At 43.3% G+C, this 23,354-nt stretch overlaps 1 protein-coding gene across 1 annotated transcript in view; it reads left to right on the top strand.

The window, feature by feature from the left end:
• The window catches only part of Supt6h (SPT6 homolog, histone chaperone and transcription elongation factor), a 36,857-nt gene that overhangs the window by 4,914 nt on the left and 8,589 nt on the right, over positions 1 to 23,354 (top strand). The window contains exons 2-27 of the mRNA XM_090350601.1: positions 1,841 to 1,982; positions 2,742 to 2,897; positions 2,993 to 3,069; positions 3,431 to 3,623; positions 4,118 to 4,202; positions 5,543 to 5,816; positions 6,270 to 6,371; positions 7,451 to 7,567; positions 8,095 to 8,184; positions 8,582 to 8,724; positions 9,594 to 9,742; positions 9,895 to 9,993; positions 10,719 to 10,848; positions 10,934 to 11,084; positions 11,248 to 11,402; positions 11,590 to 11,785; positions 12,581 to 12,720; positions 12,846 to 12,963; positions 14,258 to 14,334; positions 14,780 to 14,915; positions 15,015 to 15,152; positions 15,229 to 15,396; positions 17,426 to 17,553; positions 18,806 to 19,013; positions 22,294 to 22,441; positions 22,744 to 22,886. Coding sequence (XP_090206727.1) covers positions 1,874 to 1,982; positions 2,742 to 2,897; positions 2,993 to 3,069; positions 3,431 to 3,623; positions 4,118 to 4,202; positions 5,543 to 5,816; positions 6,270 to 6,371; positions 7,451 to 7,567; positions 8,095 to 8,184; positions 8,582 to 8,724; positions 9,594 to 9,742; positions 9,895 to 9,993; positions 10,719 to 10,848; positions 10,934 to 11,084; positions 11,248 to 11,402; positions 11,590 to 11,785; positions 12,581 to 12,720; positions 12,846 to 12,963; positions 14,258 to 14,334; positions 14,780 to 14,915; positions 15,015 to 15,152; positions 15,229 to 15,396; positions 17,426 to 17,553; positions 18,806 to 19,013; positions 22,294 to 22,441; positions 22,744 to 22,886 — 3,630 coding nt within the window. The 5' untranslated portion in view covers positions 1,841 to 1,873. The remainder of the gene's footprint in view (positions 1 to 1,840; positions 1,983 to 2,741; positions 2,898 to 2,992; positions 3,070 to 3,430; positions 3,624 to 4,117; positions 4,203 to 5,542; positions 5,817 to 6,269; positions 6,372 to 7,450; positions 7,568 to 8,094; positions 8,185 to 8,581; positions 8,725 to 9,593; positions 9,743 to 9,894; positions 9,994 to 10,718; positions 10,849 to 10,933; positions 11,085 to 11,247; positions 11,403 to 11,589; positions 11,786 to 12,580; positions 12,721 to 12,845; positions 12,964 to 14,257; positions 14,335 to 14,779; positions 14,916 to 15,014; positions 15,153 to 15,228; positions 15,397 to 17,425; positions 17,554 to 18,805; positions 19,014 to 22,293; positions 22,442 to 22,743; positions 22,887 to 23,354) is intronic.

Raw genomic sequence — 23,354 nt, 5'->3', positions numbered from 1 at the left:
TTACTAAATTCTTAGATTTTTTTCTTTATTCTGAATGAGTATTCACCCATTACTACCTCTCAATTAGACCGAGGCCATTACAAAATACAGAATGAGAAATGTGATTTAAACTCCACAAACAGACTGCTGAGACCATTTTCCAAATGACCAGACTTCGAAACCAAAATTTTGTTCATGTCTTTTTCCAGACTACATTCTTTTTTTCATGATTGACAAAAATTTTATTTAGAGACAGTATATAATCTGTTGCTTTTATAAGTATGTATACTATCATATGACTACATTCTTAACTCATCTTTCTGAGGTATTTCCCAAGCTGTCTTTATATTACCTTCATATTCCTCTCGCATGTCTTAATATTGCATTAATTAGAGGATTTTTGTTTTCATTTTGCTTTGATTTGTTGGAGATTTATTCCCTAGTAGATTTCTACTGAACTTCAATGTGTTTTGTTTCTTTGTTTTTGAACTCCACCTGAGTAGGAAGCTTATTCACTCAATTTTACATACTCAATGTCCTAGCCTAAAAGTTGTCCCTAAAAAAGAAAAGGCCAAAAAAAAGTGAACGTTAATTGACTCTGCATTGTAGGGGAAATTAACAGACTAGGTCTCTTTAAGTCTGGTCTCCTTAATTGCTCTTACAATTTCTTGTTCAAAGGGAGGAACTGCAGAGGCCCTCCCCTGTGGCAATCTGATCCTAGCTCCATTCCTGTTCCAGAGACTGTCATGGTAACCACCAGCCTCTTCCTTTGAGCTACATCTTACACAGATGCAGCTGTGATTCTGCCTGGAGAAACTTTTCCCTCTAACAACCCACTGTGAGGACTATGCCAGTTGTAAATTTAATTTTCAGTCTGGAAGTGGGGAAATTTTTTGAAAGGTGTAGGTATTAAATGCAAACTCCAAACTATATCAGGCTTGTCCCAGATAGGAAATATTGCTAATAACAAAATGCAAACAGGTAATTCTTGTCTTTGTTCTGGAGTTGTTGCTGCTTGGCACATTTAGCCTTCAGTGCTGATGAAGCACATCTACATCCTGCAAATTCAAGTCAATATTGCTTTGGCACACCTGGAAATCTTGGCATTAAGCTAGATTGGAAGCCTTTCCCAGCTATACCATAGAGTATGTTTATTACTAACCTAGGCCAGGATGAGAGAAAACACTGCTGTCTCTCCAAGCTGAATGCAACATGGGGCACTGATTACCACCAGGCCCGAGGAAGGCCATTGTTTTCTTCAGGTTGGCAGTCTGTGTCTGTCTGTTAAATAGGCTGAGGGCATATGGCTAGCAATTAATTAGCAGGAGCTAGCATCTGATTTGAAGATTTTAGGGCCTTAAAAACTGAATTCATGGCACTGATAGCTTAAAACAAACTATGATCCAGGCCCCAGAGGCTCACACCTGCAATTCTAGATATGAGATATGAGGATCTGAGTTCAGTGACTAAAATGGTAAAGTATCAGCCTTGAGCAGAAAAAGCTAAGGGACTGTGCCAGGGCCCTGAGTTCAAGTCCCATGATTTGGGGTTTTTTTTTTTTTTTTTTTTTTTTTTTGGTAGTACACATGAGCAGAGTGGATCTTTGAGGAATTAGAAAAGATGGAAAAATGAAAAGTTGTTTTTCTTTGTTGCCTGGTTGGTGGTGGCATAAGGATCAAACCAAGACCTTGTGAAGATGTTCTGCCTCTGAGCCACACCCTTAGCTCAAGCCGTCTGGGACTTATTCAAGTGGAAATAATTTGGGTGAACATAACTGGAGCAGATAGCTAAAAGGCATTTTCTGGGAAGCTGTAAGAGTTCTCCATGTCTCATCTTTCCCTCATCCCTTCCCTTTCCCTAGTCTTCTTCAGGTAGGCTTTAAGGAGCTACAGCAATGTCTGATTTTGTGGAAAGTGAAGCTGAGGAATCAGAAGAAGAATACAATGATGAAGGAGAAGTGGTGCCCAGAGTTACCAAGAAGTTTGTGGAAGAGGAAGATGATGGTGAGGAGGCCCCAGCCTCAAGCTTCTCCCCACTATTGCTAAGCTTTGGATAGTTGGATTCTTGCTGATGAAAGGCTCAGGCTGAGCACAGAAGTTCTCACACATGAGGTACCAGCTTGAGAACATTCAGTCATTCTTAGAAAATGCTTAGAGCATCTGTCTGCTATATGCCAAGCACTGTTCTTAGAACTAGGAAGACAAAACATAGATCCAGCTACTGTTTATGTTAGTGGGAATTTACATTCAATGGGTGGAAACAAACAATAAGCCAGCAAATAAATCTGTACATAATGCTTCCTGATATTAGCCCTTGCTGTGTTTATGTACCCAGTTACCTATATTTCTGGCCAAGTCCAACCTTTGGGATCATCAGAGACAATGAACTATGAAATAATTATAAAGGAGACAAGGGAGATACACGTTTTATCAGAAGGATAAAGGAAGGACTGTAATTGCTGAATTTGTAAACTGAGGAAAATAAGATTATTGGTAGCTATACAGCTTCCAATGAGTAGGCAAAATAATTAAGAAGATTTTTTTCTAAAGACAGATGGTGACCATGGAAAAGGAACTATCCTTTGCAGTTGTTGGTGCTTCAGGTTGATAGCCATATTTTGTATCTTTACACAAAGCAGAAGAGTTAGCATGGCACTTGATTCATTAGGTTTGAACAGATAGATATTTGCAGTTAAGCAAGTAGCCCTGCTATATTTCCTGCCTAATCTCTGATCTCCATGCTTAAAACATGCGTGATTCTAGATGAGGAAGAAGAGGAAGAGAACCTAGATGATCAAGATGAGCAAGGCAATCTGAAAGGATTTATCAATGATGATGATGATGAAGATGAAGGGGAGGAGGAGGGCAGTGATTCTGGTGATTCAGAAGATGATGTTGGCCACAAGAAGAGAAAACGCAGTGAGTAGTCAATCTCCAGGGCAGTTGAGACAGGTGGAAGTTGCAGTGGGGAAGGGACTTCCCAATTGCTGTGAGTAATACTTTGTTTTCTTTAGCTTCTTTTGATGACCGCCTGGAGGATGATGATTTTGACCTCATTGAGGAGAATTTAGGTGTCAAACTCAAACGAGGAGTGAGTATTTTTATTTTATTTGATCTTTTCCCTGGGAACAAAGAAAACCCTCTTTGAAACTATCTTCTTATAGAGGCACGTCCCCAACAGTTTGGGAAACCTTAAGGAAGAGAAAGATGTTCAGTATTAGAGTACTGTGAAGCCTGGATTTGTGTCCCATTACCTGGGTGCCTATTGGATAAAAGCTTGTCTATTTCCATGGTGGTCCTTGGGGCTGAAAGAGCATCATTCAACATATTCTTTCCTATTTCCTTAGCAAGTGTAATGGTGGAAGGAACATGGAAATGAGATTGGTAGAGTGTATATCCTTAGGAGAGACTCCTCAGATCCTGACAAGGCAAGCTTTCTCTCTCACCATTAGCAAAAGTACCGACGTGTCAAGAAAATGTCAGATGATGAAGATGATGATGAAGAGGAATATGGCAAGGAGGAACATGAAAAAGAGGCTATTGCAGAAGAAATCTTCCAGGATGGGGAAGGGGAAGAAGGACAGGAAGCTGTGGAGGCCCCCATGGCTCCTCCAGAGGAAGAGGAGGAAGATGATGAAGAGTCAGGTATGGGGCACTGGACAGAAAAGTCAGCGTTTAGCTGATTTGGGGGATTTTCTAGTGTCTTTGTAGGAACAGTGTGGAAAGTCATTCTACTGCCCCTAGCATTTGACACAAGAGGAATTCCCTTTTAGAAAACACCTTGATGTTGGGTGCTGGTGGTTCACACCTGTAATCCTAGCTACTCACGGGACTGAGATCTGAGGATCATGGTTCCAAGCCAACCTGGGCAGAAAAGTCCCCATGAGACTTTTATCTCCAATTAACCACTCAAAAACCAGAAGTGGTGCTGTGGCTCAAGTGGTAGAATACTAGTCTTGAGCACAGATAGGCTCAGGGACAGTATCCAGTCCCTGAGTTCAAGCCTTGCTACCTACAAAAAATGAGGGGGGGGGGGAAGAAAAGAAAAAGGAACCACCCTGACCTTTCTAGCAAGAACTAAATCTGTTCAACTTAGGCTCAGTCCCTGATCAAACACTCACCTGTCCCTTCCTACCTAGATATTGATGACTTCATTGTGGATGATGACGGGCAGCCTCTGAAAAAGCCTAAGTGGCGGAAAAAACTTCCTGGATACACAGATGCGTGAGTGGGGTCTAATCCATGGCGGTGATAAAGGCATTATTAGGCTCACTTAGGTAGGAGGACAGAGGCCTCTGCCCAGAGTGAAACATTGCCATGTTCTTGGACATTTTGCATCTTTGCTTTAAAATTACTAGCAGTGATTTCCACCCACTCCTGCAAGCCCTTAGAGCTGTCTGCACGTTGGGGCCTCTAATAAATTACAATGGTGGATGAGAATGGGGCTTAGTGGTAGAGAGCTTGCCTAGCATGAAACAAAGCCCTTGGTTCAATTCCTCAGCACCACATAAACAGAAAAACACTGTGGCTCCAGTGGTAGAGTGCTAGCCTTGAGCAGAAAAGAAGCTAAAGGACAGAGCTCCAGCCCTGAGTTCAAGCCCAGGACTGGCCAAAAAATAAAAATTAGAATAGAGTTCCATATAAGCAAGGTTCCAGCATCCCTCTTCTACCTGCCACTCCCATTGGCCTTCTAAATGTAATGTTATACCTGGATCAAAGTTTAAAAGTTGGAAAGCTTTTGCTATATGGAAATGCTGAAATGTCTTAGCAGGAAGTAGATCACTGTAGGGTATGGACATATCTGCCCTGTTGCTGTTTGATTCCTATCATTGTTAGAAATACTGATAAATAGGGCTGGGAGTTTTGCCTAGTGGTTAAAATACTTGCCTAGCACGCACGAAGACCCAGGTTCGATTCCTTGGTACCACATACATACAAAAAAAAAAAGCCAGGGGCCGGGAGTTTGGCCTAGTGGTTAAAGTGCTTGCCTAGCATGCATGAAGACCCGGGTTCGATTCCTTGGTACCACATATAGAAAAAAGCCGGAAGTGGTGCTGAGGCTCAAGGGGTAGAGCTCTAGCCTTGAGAAAGTCCAAGGACAGTGCTCAGACCCTGAGCTCAAGCCCAGGACTGGCAAAAAAAAAAAAAAAAGCCGGAAGTGGTGCTGAGGCTCAAGTGGTAGAGCTCTAGCCTCAAGAAAGTCCAAGGACAGTGCTCAGGCCTTGAGCTCAAGCCCAGGACTGGCCAAAAAAAAAAAAAGAAATACTGATAAATAATAGTTTGCCCACAAGTATCCTCCATCTTCATTTCTACTCTACAATAAATATGGTTCTCCTATCTTTTTTTTCTTTTTTTTTTATTGTAATTAATAGAAGGGTTACATGATATTTGCCGGATAGATGGTGCATAATTCCCATACATTGATACCCTTTCACATGTCTTGGTCCCCATTTCCCTCCCCCCCACTCCCATAGTTCTCCTATCTTTATCTTCTTAGTCTCCTGGGACATATTTTATATTCTCCCCTCTCCTGATCCTAAGCTAGTTGTCTCTTGCTTTCACAGAGCCCTGCAGGAAGCCCAGGAAATCTTTGGTGTTGACTTTGACTATGATGAATTTGAAAAATATAATGAGTATGATGAAGAACTGGAGGAAGAGTATGAATATGAGGATGATGAGGCTGAGGGTGAAATCCGAGTGCGCCCGAAGAAAACCACCAAGAAGCGTGTAAGCCGCAGGAGCATCTTTGAGATGTATGAGCCCAGTGAGCTGGAAAGTAGCCATCTCACAGATCAGGACAATGAGATTCGAGCCACTGACCTTCCTGAGAGGTTCCAAGTAAGAACCTACAATCTTCTGCTTTCTGGGGACCTGCTGTCACTTTGTAGACAAGAAACAATCTTAATAACCATTTGATACTGTGAACAGTATCCAGCATATCCATTCCATGTCCAAGTCTTAGAAGAAGGAAGATAGATTATAACCCTGCTTGTAGTTCATGAAATGATCATCTTTTCTTTTTTTACCTTATATTAGCTATATACAGGAGGTATTTCTTTGTGACATTTTCACGCCTGTGTACAATGAATTCCCCCTCAACACTCCCTTCCTTGCCCCCTGGCCTTTAATATATTTCAAGAGGTTTCACAGTTCATATGTCATACTTGTCAACAACTTATTTCTACCCAAGCCTCTTGTTAGTCAAAACTCCTCTCAATAGTTGGGTAAAAGTGAGTTTTTCCTGAGTGCAGGTATAAGATACAGCCCATCTCACCTTGTTTTACTTTGCAGCTCCGTTCCATCCCAGTCAAGGGGGCTGAAGATGATGAACTGGAAGAAGAAGCTGACTGGATCTACAGAAATGCCTTTGCCACACCAACAATTTCTTTACAGGTACCCAAAAGTGACCTTATGGTTTTTTGTGTGTTTATTTCTGGTGGTATTGGGGTTTGTTTTGTTTTGTTTCTTTGACAGTTCTGGAACTCAGTGTGTCACACTTGTTATGTTGGTATTCTTATCACTTGAGCCATAACTCCAGCCCTGTTTTTGTGCTGGTTATTTTGGAGATAGAGACTAGTGAACTTTTCTGCTGCCCAGACTGGCTTTGACCTGTGATTTTTCAGGACCCAACCTTTTGAGTAGCTAAGATTACAGATGTGTGCCACCAGAATTTGGCTCGTACTGGGCTTCACATTACTGTGCAGGTACTCTACCCCCACCACAGCTCTTTATGTTCTGGTTGTTTTGAGATAAGGTCTTGATTTTTGCCTGGGGTGACCTGGACTGCAATTACCCTTTTTTTTGGGGGGGGGGGGGAGGTTGGTTGTAGGGCTTGAACTCTGTGCCTAGGCATTGTCCCTGAGGTCTTCAGCTCAAGGCTAGCACTCTACCATTTGAGCTATAGGGCCCCTTCCAGTTTTCTGGTAGATAATTGGAGATAACAATCTCATGGACTTTCTTGCCTGGGCTGACTTTGAACCGTGATCTGCAGATCCCAGCCTCCTGAGATGTAGGATTACAGGCCTTAGCCACCAGCCCTGGCATGCAATTATCCTTTTTATACTTCCCACCTTAGCTAGGATAATTAGCATGTGCTACTGTACCTGTTTTTTTCTGTCAAGGTGGGGTCTAGTGAATTCTTTTGTCTTGACTACCCTGGAACTAAAATTCTTCTGATTTCCACTTCCTTAATAGCTAGGATTATAGGCAACAGCCGCTGGTGTCTGGCTATAATCCTTAGCTTTTGACATGAACCAGAACCATTGGATTAAAATAGGAAGTCACTACTCCCCTTCTCTGTCCCATATATCTATATGTGTATACATTATAAATTTTTACAGATAGAGTATTCTGTATTATATTTGTGGCAAGATTTATAGATATTCTGTATTGTATTTGTGGCAAGACAAAGCAAAAGCGAATAACAGTGTCTTACTAAGTTGTATTTTTTGTTTGTTTTTTTCCTATTGTAGGAAAGCTGTGATTACCTAGACCGGGGACAACCAAGCAGCAGTTTCAGTCGTAAAGGGCCTAGCACCATTCAGAAGATCAAGGAGGCCTTAGGCTTCATGCGAAATCAGCATTTTGAGGTAGCACTTGAATTTCAATTAAAGGATACAAGGAAAGGAGTTACCTAAGTCAGGTCAAACCCAACCCACATTCTTAGAAGTGATTCTTTAACTCAAGAAGTGTTAGAACCAACTGAAAGTCTAGTGATTAAGAAAACAAGGCTGGAACAGGAGTGTGGCCTGGTAGTAGAGTGCTTGCCTAGCATGCATGAAGCCCTGGGTTTGATTCCTCAGTACCACATACAAAGAAGCCAGAAGTTGTTCTGTGTTCCAAATGGTGGAACGCCAGTCTTGAGCAAAAAAAAAACTCAAGGACAGCTCTAAGGCCCTGAGTTAAAGCCCCAGTACTGGCAAGAAAAGAAAAGGGGAAAAAAAAAAAAAGAAAGAAAGAAAAGCAGGGCTATTTGGCTGCAATATTACCTTCATCTGTTGAAGAGAACATTGCCCTGGGTGGCCTTTTGGGAAGCTATGCTTGAAACTGTTGAATTTCCTGTAGCTATACTTGCAGACCTTTCTTCTATGTGACTGGAGTCTCCTTGCCACCCTAGGTGCCTTTTATTGCCTTCTACAGAAAGGAGTATGTGGAGCCTGAGTTACACATCAATGACCTATGGAGGGTTTGGCAGTGGGATGAAAAGGTAATATAAATACATGGTGGGGCTGGGAGTTTGGCCTAGTGGTTAAAGTGCTTGCCTAGCATGCATGAAGACCTGGGTTCAATTCCTTGGCACCACATACATAGAAAAAAGCCGGAAGTGGTGCTGAGGCTCAAGTGGTAGAGCTCTAGCCTTGAGAAAGTCCAAGGACAGTGCTCAGGCCCTGAGCTCAAGCCCAAGACTGGCAAAAAAAAACAAACAAAACAAATAAATACATGGTTCCTATGCACAACCAGATTGAGTATCAATACTACCTGGGTACTACAAAACCACCCCTACCCAGGCCTACTGAGCTTCCCAGATCAGATCTCCTAGTAAGGGAACAGAGCAACCAGCCTTGAGACTCCAGGCTAAACACCACTCCTTACTCTCATCCTAGTGGACTCAGCTGAGGATTCGCAAAGAGAACCTAACACGGCTATTTGAGAAGATGCAGGCTTATCAGTATGAGCAAATATCTGCTGACCCTGACAAACCTTTGGCTGATGGCATCCGGGCCCTAGACACCACAGACATGGAAAGGTAGGGCTTGCTGGGCTTCTTTCATTACAGGGAGCCCTCAGATAAGGCAAGTCTCCCAGGAGAAGTGCTACATTGCAAGATTTACAGCACAGGGTCTAATCCAACTGATCTATACATGAGAAGTGATTTTTCTGACCCAGGTTCATTAGTTCTTCATATTAACTGTTTGGTCTAGTGATAGAGTGCTTGCCTAGCATGCACAAAGATCTGGGTTGATTCCTCAGTGCCATATACATAGAAAAAAAACCAGAAATGGTGCTGTGGCGCAAGTGGTAGAGCATTAGGCTTGAGAAAGCCCAGGGACATTGCTCAGGCCATGAGTTCAAGCCCCATGACTCGCAAGCAATAAATGAATGAATGAATGCCATAGCTCTTTTGCCTGGGAATGTGGCTTAGTGGTAAAATGCTCACCTAGCATGCATGAAGCCCTGGGTTCAATTCCTTAGTACCACATAAACAGAAAAGGCCTGAACTGTGGCTGTGGCTCAGGTGGCAGAGTACTACTAGCCTTGAGCAAAAGAAGCTCATGGAGAGTGCCCAGGCCCTGAGTTTAAGCTCCAGAACTTGGCTGGGGGGGGCAGGGAGGGCACTCAGGGGAGAGAGACAGCTCTACTTCTAACTTACTTGTAGTTAATGGGAGTCTCACAGACTTTCCTGCTCAGGCTGGCTTCGAACCACAGTCCTCAAATCTCAGCCTCTGGAGTAGTTAGGATTACAGACATGAGCCAAACTATTGTGTCTAGATTTATTGCAGAATTCTGGTGCATATGCTAGTTGGTATCTTGCCTCCTAGGAGTTAGGCTCTTGGTAGCAAAACCATGGCATACCCCATCCATAGTGATGACTGGAGTCTTATCCTTTCCCTTAAGGCTCAAGGATGTACAATCAATGGATGAGCTGAAAGATGTCTACAATCATTTCCTCCTGTACTATGGTCGGGACATCCCCAAGATGCAAAATGCTGCAAAGGCTAGCCGCAAGAAGCTGAAGCGTGTAAGAGAGGAGGGAGATGAAGAAGGTGAGTGCTGAGAAAGTAAACCCATGAGACATGATAGCCAGAGTATCTCCAAAGGTGCCTTTGCCTAAGTTCCATTTGGGGCTTCTTGACATGTCTCTCCAATCTTCATGTGAAATTAGAAAGTAAAGCCTGTCCTCTAATTTTCATTACAGGTGAAGGTGAGGAAGCAGAAGATGAGGAACAACGGGGGCCAGAGCTCAAGCAGGCCTCCCGTCGAGACATGTATACCATCTGCCAGAGTGCGGGGCTAGGTAAGTAACAGCCAGCTTCTTGGGACTTGGGCATTTGTACCCAGAGGAAAGACTGGTGAAAAGAGGAAGAAAGAATATCTGAATAAGTCACCAGTACTTAGCTAATCTACTTTATGACTTCCTAGAAACTTTCTCAAGCCCATACCCACCCATCCTTCTTTACCATGGTTCAGCCCTAAGTTTCTGAAATAATTAGAGCCTCTCCAAGCTGGCCCTTGTTGCTCATACCTATAATCGTAGCTACTCTGGAGGCTGAAATCTGAGGCTCATCCCCTACCACTGGAGCCTCAGGGCCGCTTCCTTTTCTAGTGATTCATTGGAGATAAGAGTCCAGGACTTTAGTGCCCAGGCTGGGTTTGAAACATGATCCTCAGATCTCAGCCTCCTGAGATGCTAGGAATACAGGCGTGAGCCACTGAGCTCTGCAGTGAGACTCTTACCTCCAATTATCCACTAGAAAACAGGAAGTGGCACTGTGGCCCAAGGGGTAAGGCGTAGCCTTGAGCGGAAGAGCTCAGAGACAACACCCAGACACAGAGATCAAGCCCCATGACCCACAAAAAAAAGGGGAAAAAAAAAAAAAAAAACACTGATGCTTCTACTCCTTTTTTTCATTGTTCTCTAATGGCCTGACCCTGCTTTCATGTCCATTTGAAGACCAAAGCTGCTACTCTAGACTAAAAACCTGTCTTCTGCCTTATTTTTCATTCCCAATTTTGCTTTAGATGGCTTGGCCAAAAAGTTTGGGCTTACTCCTGAGCAGTTTGGGGAGAACCTTCGGGACAGCTATCAGCGGCATGAGACAGAGCAGTTCCCTGCAGAGCCCCTAGAGCTGGCCAAGGATTATGTCTGCAGGTAGGCATGTAACAGGTGTCCAGCAGAAGAAGGGACCTGAGGTCCAAAACATCATTAACCTACAACTCTGCTATTTTCCCCACAGCCAGTTCCCCACTCCAGAAGCTGTGCTAGAAGGTGCCCGCTACATGGTAGCATTACAGATTGCTCGGGAACCCCTTGTTCGGCAGGTGCTGAGACAGACCTTCCAAGAGAGAGCCAAGCTAAATATAACTCCTACTAAGAAAGGGAGAAAGGTGAGCTGGATAAAAGGCTTTGATGCAGGATGTGACTCTGCTGTTGGATTGAACTGAGTCTTGTGTCTTCCACTAATTGACTGTCTGACTGGAGCCCAAAGTTAGCCTTTTCCCCCAGAGCCAAGCCTACCATAGACTGATGATTCCCTCTTGATTTGTACAGGATGTTGATGAGGCCCACTATGCCTATTCCTTTAAATACTTAAAGAATAAGCCTGTTAAAGAACTGAGAGATGACCAGTTCCTGAAGATAGGCCTGGCTGAAGATGAAGGACTACTCACCATTGACATCAGCATAGATATGAAGGGAGTAGAAGGGTAAGCAGAGCTAGGCTTCTAAAAGAGCTTTGGGGAAGGTTGATGGAGAGAAACAATATCTAAGGAATGTGATCCACCATTTCGGAGTTGAACAAGCCAGTAATCCTGGCTCTCTTCTACTTTTCATGGAAATCTGGGTGTTACCTTTTCTCAATCCCTGACACCTCAGCTTTGTATATCTTTTCAGCTACGGCAATGACCAAACATATTTTGAAGAGATCAAACAATTTTACTACCGAGATGAATTCAGTCACCAGGTACAAGAGTGGAACCGGCAACGCACCATGGCCATTGAGCGAGCTTTACAGCAATTCCTTTATGTACAAATGGCCAAAGAGCTCAAGAACAAGCTGCTGGCTGAGGCCAAGGAATATGTCATAAAAGTAAGGACAGATTCTCATTCTTATTCATATCTCTTATCGATTTATCTGTCTCTTTATATCTCTTTTTGGTGGTGGTATTAGGGATATAACCCAAGGCCTAACAAGTGCTGTACCACAGAGGCACACCCCCTTCTTGAATTCATGCAAGCACTACTGCGTACTTACGTTTCTCTCTTCTGTGTACTATTCTGTTTCTAGGACAGAGTGAGCCAGGTACTGGTGACTCATGTCTATAATAGGCTAAGATTTGAGAATCATGGGTCAAAGCCAATTCAGTCAGAAAAGACCATGATACTCTTATCTCCTGTTAACCAGCAAAGCAAGCAAATGCCCAGTATGGAGGTGTGGATCAAGGAGTAGTATCTCAGCCTTGAGGAAAAAGAGGAAGAGCATTAGCTCCTGGGTTCTAAGCCCCAGTACTGGCAAAACAAAACAAAACAACAAAAAAAAGGCGGGGGGTGGGGGGCCTGGGAATGTGGCTTAGTGGTAAAGTGCTTGCTTAGCGTGCATGAAGCCCTGGGTTCAATTCCACAGTGCCACATACACAATAAAAGCTATGAATGGTGCTGTGGCTCAAATGGTAGAGTACTAGCCTTAAGCACAAAGAGGTTCAGGGACAGTGCCCAGGGCCTGAGTTCATGCCCCTCCAGGACTGGCAAAAAAAAAAGAAAAAAGTTAAGTATGCCTTTGGGTTGTGTGTGTATGCCTCCCAAGGGACTAGGAGCCTGTGCACGTATAAATACCTTCCTACATTTAGTGATTGGTGGTCCTAGTATCGAAATACCTTCTCCATAGGCCTGTAGCCGAAAGCTCTACAACTGGTTGAGGGTAGCTCCCTACCGACCAGATCAACAAGTGGAGGAAGATGATGACTTTATGGATGAGAACCAAGGGAAGGGCATTCGAGTCCTAGGCATTGCTTTCTCCGCTGCCAGGTAATATCCCATACCTATCTATCCTCTACCATCTCCTACCTTTCTTCATTTCATCCTTCTCTTATTCTTAGCTTCTATTGCTGACTGACTATTGTACTTCTTTTGTTTGTCTTGCTGGCTGGCAGAGATCATCCTGTATTCTGTGCCTTGGTCAATGGTGAAGGAGAAGTAACAGACTTCCTCCGGCTGCCCCATTTTACCAAACGGCGAACTGCATGGAGAGAGGAAGAGCGAGAAAAGAAGGCAAGTCTCCAGAGTAGGGGTTAGCAAGTATGCCTCTGGAGTAGATTGTATAGTTCAGTGGGATAAATGTTGAGATCTAGGCAACCCAGGGTTAGTCTCTCATCTGTGGGCAGTAGATGGCACTGGAGTTGTGTGGCGAGAGTTTACTTTGGGCTTGCAGCCAGCTGATGGTCCTTGTGTGCTTCTGGAGCTGCCATGGCTTCCTCTGTTCTTAACAGCATCTGGGTCAGACTGTTCCAGGAGCTGAAAGCCACGAGGGTGTTAGGCAACCTTTTCCCTACTTCAGACGTTTAGCACCTCTTTTTCTAAGGACTGGGGAATTCAAATTCTTCCAAGTATATTTTTGAATTTCTTTTTGTTCTTTTTTGCTGGAGCTTAAACTCCCAGATTTGTGCTCTGGCTTGCCTTTTTCATTCAAGGCTGGTGCTCTACCACTTGAGCTATGCCTCTGTTTCTGACTTTTGCTAGGTACTGGAGATAAGATTCCCACAAAGGCTAGGTGCTGGTGGCTCACACCTATAATCCTAACCATTCAGAAGCCTGAGATCTGAGGATCTCAGTTCAAAGCCAACCCAGGCAGGAAAGCCTGTGAGATTCTTATCTCTAATCTACTCAGAAAAAGCTGAAAGTAGCACCATGACTCAAGTGGTAGAGCACTAACCTTGAGCATAGAGTCTCAGGAACAGCACTCAGGCTCTGAGCATAATCTCCAGTGTTAGCAAAAGCAAATGAATGAAAATTACAAAGTGATGCTGGTCACTGGTGACATACACCTGTATCCTAGCTACTCAGAAGACTGAGATGTGAGAATCATATGTGAAACAGCCCAGGAAAAAAGTCCGTAAGACTCATTTCTCCCAACTAACTATCAAAAAAGCTAGAAGTGGAGCTGTGGCTCAAATCATTGAGTACTGTTCTTGAGCACAAAACTCAGTACCCATGCCCTGAGTTCAAGTCCAGAACAGGCACAAACATAAAATAAAAAACTGGGGCTGGGGGCTAAAAGAGTGTAGGGGAGACTAGGACTCATGGCTAGTAATTCTTGATTTAAAAGAGAGCTAACTGACTGATCATTAGATCTGCCAAGAGTAGTACAATGTGAATTCTAATTAGTGGACCGATTAGCCAGAATTAGGTTAGTCAGCTGTCTGTCTAAGGAAGTTAGAAATATCTCTTAGGCCCTTCCAGTTTTCGCCCTCCTCCAGTTTCGTAAGATTTCATGCTACTTAAGAGAGAACTACTGGAAATTTTCCCATGCACAGATTCATTCAGCTTTGATTTTCTTTCAATCCAGGCTCAAGATATTGAAACTCTAAAGAAATTTCTTCTAAATAAGAAGCCTCATGTGGTAACAGTTGCAGGAGAGAACAGGTAGAGGCACACAGTATCTGTTTAAATCTATGACTCAAAAGTTACTCATCTCTTGTTGAATCTAGCATATGCCCATAGCATAATGGGCATAGAATTTTGATAATCCCAGGGGGGTTCTCTAAAAAATGTTCTTCTTTGGGGCCGGGAGTTTGGCCTAGTGGTAGAGTGCTTGCCTAGCATGCATGAAGACCCGGGTTCGATTCCTCGGTACCACATACATAGAAAAAAGCCAGAAATGATGCTGAGGCTCAAGTGGTAGAGCTCTAACCTTGAGAAAGTCCAAGGACAGTGCTCAGGTCCTGAGCTCAAGCCCATGACTGGCAAAAAAAAAAAAAAAAAAAGTTCTTCTTTATCATTAAATTCTTTCATCTCTACCCTACCTCAGTCATGTGACTCTCTGTCTGCCTGAGAAAAGAAATCAAAGAAGTATTCCTTATTCCTCCAGGGACGCCCAGATGTTGATTGAGGACGTGAAGCGCATTGTGCATGAGCTAGACCAAGGCCAACAACTGTCTTCTATTGGAGTAGAGCTGGTTGATAATGAATTGGCCATTCTCTATATGAACAGCAAGAAATCAGAGGTATTGCTGGAACCCCACTCTAGAATGACTCTGGTCAGTGCTGCAAGTGCTACAAAATAGTATCACTGAGGAAACCCTAATGCCCTCGTATCACTGCAGGCAGAGTTCCGGGATTACCCACCAGTACTAAGACAGGCTGTTTCCCTGGCCCGGCGCATCCAAGACCCCTTGATAGAGTTTGCCCAAGTGTGCAGCTCTGATGAAGACATCCTGTGTCTCAAGTTTCACCCTTTGCAGGTGAGTAGGATTTGACAAGTAGGCTCTGTGGGTGGAAAGGCACAGTATCCTTATTCCTACCCACTTGTGTTGATAGGAGCATGTTGTCAAAGAAGAACTCCTCAACGCCTTATACTGTGAATTTATCAACCGGGTCAATGAGGTTGGAGTTGATGTCAACCGTGCTATTGCTCATCCTTATAGCCAGGCTTTGATTCAATATGTCTGTGGCCTGGGACCTCGGAAAGGAACTCACCTGCTAAAGGTAGGATGGTTTGAATCAGAAAATAAAAAAGCAGCCGGGCACAGTGACTCACGCCTATAATCTTAGCTACTCAGGAGCCTGAGACCTGAGTATCGTGGTTCAAAGCCAGCCTGGTTATTAAAGTCCGTCAGACTTATATCTCCAATTAACCACCAGAAAACGGGAAGTAGGGCTGTGACTCAAGGGGAAGGGCAGTAGCCTTGAGCTGAAGAGCTCAGGGATGGCACCCAGGCCCAAGGATAGGGCAGTAGCCTTAAGCTGAAACGCTCAGGGACAATGCCCTGGTCCAGAGTTCAAGCCCCATGACCCACCAAAAAAAAAGAGAGAAAGAAAGAAAAGTAGCCAGATGTTACAATACATTCATATAATCTCAGCATTCAGGAGGCTGAGATTGCTAGTTGGAGGCCAGCTGAGCTACATAGGTAGATTTTATCTCAGAAAAAGAAATAGTTGTCTAGCAGGCACCAGTGACTCACATCTGTAATCCTAGCTGAGAGGCTGAGATCTGAGGATCGCAGTTGAAAGCCAGCCTGAGCATTAAAGTCTGTGAGACTCTTATCTCCAATTAACCACCAGAAAACCAGAACTGGCACTTGTGGGTCAAAGTGGCAAAATGCTATGCTAGCCTTGAGCTGAAAGGCTTGGGGACAGCACCCAGACCCACAGTTCTAGCTCTACTCCCTCCTTCTCCCAGGAGGGCAGGTCACACCTATAATCCTAGCTTCACAGGAGCTGAGATCTGATCATCACAGTTCAAAGCCATCCCAGGCAAAGGAGTTTGTGAAACTCTAATCTCCAGTTAACCACCAGAAAGCTAAAAGTGGAAGTATAGCTCAAATGGTGGAGCTCTATGAGCATAAAAGCTTCATGAGAGCTTCATTACCAATGCATATGTATACACGCATACATACACACAAGAAAGCCAGGGAGGCTGGGAATGGAGCTTGGTGGTAGAGTGCTTGCCTAGCGTGCATGAAGCCCTGGGTTTGAGTCCTCCACATAAACAGAAAAAGCCAGAAGTAAGCTGGGAGTGTAACCTAGTGATAGAGTGCTCACTAGCTTGCACAAAAACCTGGGTTTGATTCCTTAGTATCACATACATAGAAAAAGCCAGAAGTGGCTGTAAGTCAAGTGGTAAAGTGCTAGCCTTGAGAAACAAGTGTCCACGGACAGTGGCCAGGCCCTAAGTTCAAGCCCCAATAGCCAAGAATCTCAGGACTGTTGAATGGTTTTTTTGTGTGTGGGGGGAGAGGACGCAGGATGTGTATGTGTGTGTGTAAGCGTGTGTGTGCACACACGGAGACTTCGGTTTAGGGGATCTCCTTCATTTTTGGCTTTTTCACTCAAAGCTAGCCCTTTACCACTTGAACCACAACTCCACTCAGCATTTTGCTGGTTAACTGGAGATAAGAGTCTCTTAGACTTTTCTGCCCAGTTAGCCTCAAACCTCAGCCTCAGATCTCAGCCTCCTAAATAGCTAGGATTACAGATCAGGATCAGCTACTCAGTATCACCCAGCTGACTGGAGTTTTTCCCAGTGGGGAGAAAAAGAATTTCAGTTTGGCATAGTGGTAGAGTGCTTGCCTAGCATGCACAAAGACTGGGGTTCGATTACTCAGTTCCACATACATAGAAAAAGCCAGAAGTGGTGCTGTGGCTCAAGTAGTAGGACTCTAGCCTCAAGAAAGCTCAAGGACAGTGCTCAGGCCCCATGTTCAAGCCCCAGGACTAGTAAAAACGAAAAAGAATTTCAGTCAGTGGAGGTTGCTTCAAAATAATGTCTTTTTCTGTAGTGTATATTTGTATGACTCTCTTAAACAGTTCTTGGGTTGCATATAGTCTTAATGACATAGTATAATTTATTAATTTATTAATTATTTTAGTGAGATAATGTTGTTAGTATGCTCATTTGGATAGTTGAACAAGAAGAGATTCCATAATAGAGGGTCCAGCAAGAGCCAGAAAGCAGTCTAGGGAGACAAGGCCTGCTTAACTGCTTACCATGGCTTAACCCAGCCCTCTCCTCTAGATCCTGAAGCAAAACAACACTCGACTTGAGAGCCGAACCCAGCTAGTCACCATGTGCCACATGGGTCCCAAAGTCTTCATGAATTGTGCTGGCTTCCTCAAGATTGACACAGCCTCCCTGGGGGACAGGTGATGCCCTCTGCCTAGATGGACCAGAAATTCCCGTGGGCTTTGATTGGTAGTTTCAAAGGATTAGTGTTATCAAAGAGCCCCAAACCATTTAAATTAGAACATCTTTTGGTTTGGATTGTTTTGATTTGTTTTTAGTTTATTTTGTTTTTTGTGTTTTTTTGTTTTTTAATGATATGGATCAAACCTAGGGTCTTACATACGCTAGGCAAGTGCTCATCCTCTGAGCTGCATATCCAACCCCTAAATTAGGAAATGCTTTAAAGAAAAGGTAAGGAATCTTTATTCAGTCAAGAGCCCCTGACCTATGGAAAAGATCGGTTCAATTATGTGAGGCTTATTTCATCTGAGAAATGTAAAAGAACAAATTTAATTTATAAGCTCAGGGCCTAAGGACAAAACACAGATTCTGTTACTATGGTTTGTTGCATCCAGATAAGGGTGGGAAGAAGATGGGCAGTGGAACACAGTGTGGGTGTGAAGAGGTACAGAAGGGGGAGAGTGATTGTTATGTTTTAAGATGATGTTATTGAGAGAAAGTTCTATTCACTTGGACTTTGGACTTCACTATTGACCTCTTCCTCTCCAGAAGTTATCAACTCAGTCTTTGGAGGATCTTTTCCACGGGCACATAGCTCCTCAATTCAGTATTGGAAGTCAGTGGGGAAATAGGCTTCAAGTTCTAAAACTTCATTTTCCACTCAGCTTTGCTGTAACACTCCACGAATAACATAGGTCCATGTGAGTGCACGGGCAAGACTAGCCTGGGAAGGCTTTATGGGGGAAAATAGCTATCAGCAAATTCTCAGGTCTTTTTCCCCCTTCTTGTTTTATCTTCTTTTAAGATTCATATAAGTTCATTATATAAAATTCAACATAAAGAAATAATTATGCAGAAAGTGGAAGTCCCCCATAATCCCACTCCCCAGAGATAACTACCATAACAATTTTTATGTATACTACAGTGTTTTCTAAATTTTAATTTTGCTATGCATTTACTAACTACCCATTTGCTACAAAAAATGGGATCATATGATTCATAGTGTTTTGCAGTGCATTTCCACTTATCAGTACATCATGCATCTTCCCATGTCAGCACACAGATCTCTCTACCTCATTCTTTTTAATGACTGTACAGTGTCCTTCATATGGAGTTACCCTGGTTTATTTAACCAGTTCCCCATTGGTGAAATTCGGGTTGTTACAAGAGGCTTCTTGTTCTATATCTTGCCCTTTTTTTACTTTTCTTCAGCACTGATTCATACATTGAAGTCCTTGATGGTTCCCGTGTCCATCCTGAGACTTATGAATGGGCCAGGAAGATGGCAGTAGATGCCCTGGAATATGATGAGTCTGCTGAAGATGCCAATCCTGCAGGAGCTCTTGAAGAAATCTTGGAAAACCCAGAGCGACTCAAGGACTTAGATCTTGATGCTTTTGCTGAAGAACTAGAGAGGCAGGTGGGTGACAGTGTGGAATGCCTGGTAGAAGAGAACCAGTCCTAATTGGCCTAGTAAGAGAGTTTGTCTTGAGCAGCAAGTATCCAAAGAAACCCTGATACTGTTGGATTACAGATTCGATCTTGTTTCTTTCCTGTCCATACTCTACTGGGTTTCTTAAGGAACTTCTTGTGGTCTTATTAAGGAGCCAGAAAAGCCTTCAATATTTTGATTACTAATTGTGAGAGATCGGAAGTATGTCAGTACTAGAGTTTCCCTTCCTTCCTTCCTTCCTTTCTTTCTTTCTTTCTTTCTTTCTTTCTTTCTTTCTTTCTTTCTTTCTTGGTTTGGGTTTTTCTGTTTTTGTTTTTATTTTTTGGTGGGTCATGGCCTGGGCACTGTCCCTGAGCTCTTCAGCTCAAGGCTACCACCCTACCCTTGAGCCAAACCCCACTTTCCATTTTCTAGAGGTTAATTGGAGAAGAGTCTCAGGTCCTTGGGCCAGGAGTTTGGCCTAGTGGTAGAGTGCTTGCCTAGCATGCACAAAGACCCAGGTTTGGTTCCCCAGTACCACATACACAGAAAAAAATGCCAGAAATGGTGCTGTGGCTCAAGTGACAGAGTGCTAGCCTTGAGGAAAAAGCCTAAGGACAGTGCTCGGGCCCTAAGTTCAAGCCCCAAGACTGGCAAAAAATAATTTTTTTAAAAAAGAGTCTCAGGTCCTTTGTGCCTGGGCTGGCTTTGAATCTCAATCTTCATATCTCAGCCTCCTGAGTAGCTAGGAGTGAGCCACGGTGCCCTGCTTTCCATTTTCTCTTTCTTTGTTTCTTTTTTTTAAGTTGTTGTTGTTATTATTTGGTTGGGTTTTTTTTTTTTGGTTGGTTTTTTTTTTTTTTTTTTTTTTTTTTTGCCAGTCCTGGGGTTTGAACTCAGGGCTTAGGCACTGTCCTTGAGCTTTCTCAAGGCTAGTGTTCTACCACTTAAGCCACAGCACCACTTCCAGCTTCTTTTGTTTATTGTTTATGTCGTACTGAGGAATCGAATTCAGGGCTTCATGCCTGCTAGGCAAGCACTCTACCACTAGGCCACATTCCTGGTTCTTTTTTCCTTTCTGACAGCAAAGGCTTGCATTTGTTTTCACTAAGCATTCTCCTTACAAAACTGTCTCATTGCTAACTTTGTAAACAACCTTTTGTGAGGCAGATGCAGTTTCACACGCCTATAATCCTTGCCACTCCGCAGGAAGATCCTAGGGGCAACCTAGGCAACACAGTGATGCCTCATCTTAAAAAAAACAAAAAACATGCAGGGTGCTGTGGCCTACACCTATAATCCTAGCTATTCAGGTTGAGATCTGAGGGTCACAGTTTGAAGCTAGGCCAGGCAGAAAAGCGAGACCCTTTTCTCCAATTAACCACTCAACTGGAATAGTGCTGTGGCTCAAGTGGTAAAGCACTAGCCTTGAGTACAGAGGCTTAGGTACAGAACCCGAGTTCAAGCCCCACAACCAACAAAAAAAGCTGGGCATCAGTAAGCCTGCACCTACAATCCTAGCTGTTCAGGATGCTGAGATCTGAGCATTACAATTCAAAGCCAGCTGGGAAGGAAAGTATAGCCTCTCATCTTCAGTTAAATACCAAAATGCTAGAAATGGAGCACAAAATGATAGAGTACCAATCTTGAGCTACAAAGCTCAGGGACAGTGCCTGAAGTCCAAGAAAGGGCAACCAAAAAAAAAAAAAAGATTGGTAACTCAGGCCTGTAATCCTAATTACCAGTGCTAGGCATGGTGTAATTCCATCTTCAGCAAAAAAGCATAATAAGACAATCATAGCATAGGACCTGTCAAAAAGTGAAATGTGGAACTGGACTTGTGCAACTTGGTAGTAGAGCATCTGTATGGAAACATAAGACCATGAGTATGACCCAACTATTACCAAAAAAAAAAAAAAAAAAAAAGCCAGGCTCACACCTGTAATCCTAGCTACTTAAGTGGCTGGAATCTGAGTGTCCAGGTTTAAAGACAGTTCAAGCACAAATGTCTGACACTTATCTCCAGTTATTTCCAGTTAACCAGCAAAAAGCCAGAAGTAAAGTATGGCTCAAGTGGTAGTGTCTGCATTGCTGAAAAAGCCAGAGTGACAGGCCCTGAGTTCCATCCCCCCTACCAGCAGAGAAAGGGAGGGGGAAAGGGAACAAGCTATCAAAAGGGAGAAAGTGAGATCCTATCTCCAAAAAAAAAAAAATGAAGCCAGAAGCCATGACACATACCTGTATTATTAACTACTCAGGAGGCTAAGATCTTAAGGATCTCGCTTCAAAGTCAACCCAAATAGGAAAATCCAGGAGACTCTTATCTCTAATTTACTACCAGGAAGCCAGAAGTGGAGCAATGGCTCAAAGGGTAGAATATTAGCCTTGAGTGAAAAACCTAAGGTGCTGTAACCAAACCCTGAGGTTAAGGGCTTGCTGAGTACCAGTACAAAATGAATGAATGAAATAAAACCAGGGGAGAAAAGACTAGGTGCCTGCCTAGACAAACTCAAATCTTTTGAGTTCAAACCCCAGTATCACAAGGAAGAAAAAGTCGGGCATGGTGAAACAAGATCCTGTTTGAACCAGTAGATCAGGCATGATAGCATAGGTACCTGGCATCCCAGCCAAACAGGAAATGAGTAGGAGAATCTTTGGCTGGCCTCAGGCAAAAATCACAGGACTCTACCTGAATAATAAAGTAATCAAGGGCTGGGTAGATTCAAATGGTAGAGTACTTGCCTAGCAAACACAAGCCCTGAGTTCAAACTCTAATGCCAGAAAGAAAGAAAGAAAGAAAAGAAGAGGAAATTTTCCTTTAGTAAAAATTCTTTTTTGGTGTAGTGGTAGAGTGCTTGCCTAACATGCATGAAGACCCGGGTTCGATTCCTCGGTACCACATACATAGAAAAAAGCCAGAAATGATGCTGAGGCTCAAGTGGTAGAGCTCTAACCTTGAGAAAGTCCAAGGACAGTGCTCAGGCCCTGAGCCCAAGCCCAGGACTGGCAGAAAAAAAAAAAAAAAAGAAAAAATTCTTTTTTCCTTTTTCCATATTGAAATCGAAGCTTAAAAGCTTTAGGATTACTAAGTATATGCTTTATCACCTGAGCCATACCCCATCTACTATTAATAAATACTGAAGGAAAAGAAGAGAGGCCCAGACAAGAGCCATTTGACCCCCTTTCATTGAAATCTAATATGAGGCTTCAGCAAAGAGCAGGTTAGAGAATAGTTTGAAGGATTTTCCTAATGGTCTTCGTCCCCCAGGGCTATGGTGACAAACACATCACTCTTTATGACATCCGAGCAGAGCTGAGTTGTCGTTACAAGGACCTCCGGACAACCTATCGCTCTCCCAATACAGAAGAAATCTTCAATATGCTAACCAAAGAAACACCAGAGACTTTCTATATTGGTAAGTTTTGAAGTCCAGGACTACCACTAACAAACAAGAAAATGTAGACCCTAGTGTGGAAATCAGAATTGAATTCAAGTTGTACTTCTAGCTTACGTTGGGATCTCAGTTGAGTGATTCTTAGTTTAATGATTCTTCTGGGTCTCATGGTCCCCTGTCAGCCAATCGGGAAAATCTCCTTTCTGAAAGATATGAAAAATGTCAGTGGAGATGCAGATTGCGAAGTTTTGTCATTACTGAATTGGTAAGAACATGTCACCTCTCCATTCCCTGTTGTCTATTCATCCTCTCCTTTCCTCAAGGAAAACTCATCATCTGCAATGTCACGGGCATTGCTCACAGGCGCCCACAGGGTGAGAGCTATGACCAAGCCATCCGCAATGATGAGACAGGGCTGTGGCAATGCCCCTTCTGCCAGCAGGACAATTTTCCTGAACTAAGTGAGGTAGGTACAGCAATGTCCTCATCTTTTCTTTGAATGCTCTGGTGAGCTAGAAAGAATCAAGTACACAGAGAAGGGAGAATAGATTACATGCAGGCTTAACGAAGTCCTTCCCTATGCCACTGAGAGTTTACCTAAATGTTGCTTTTTGTTCATGTGGCGTCACCCTGACCCTTAAAATGAGGAAATGAGGGCATGCACTTATTAGAAGGTGTATACAATTCTCTGTTGTTTTTTCTCTACTCTTTCTAGACGGCATCTGCCTTTCTGATGGTGAGAAGCCATTGAAGCCACCTTATTAGGCAGATTGTAAAAGAGTTTATCAGCTTTAACCAGTAAAAGGATCTGATACAGTTTGTTCAAGATCTGAGATAGCCAAGGGATATCTCGTCCCACTGTAGTAGGTTATCCTGAGAAGACTGACATAGATACCTCTTAATACTTACTAAGGCAGAAAAAACAAAAAGGGCC

This window comes from Megascapheus bottae, chromosome 17 (assembly GCF_031878675.1).
Source record: "Megascapheus bottae isolate mThoBot1 chromosome 17, mThoBot2.hap1, whole genome shotgun sequence".
Lineage (NCBI taxonomy): Eukaryota > Metazoa > Chordata > Mammalia > Rodentia > Geomyidae > Megascapheus > Megascapheus bottae.
This window is presented reverse-complemented; position numbering and strand designations above follow the sequence as displayed.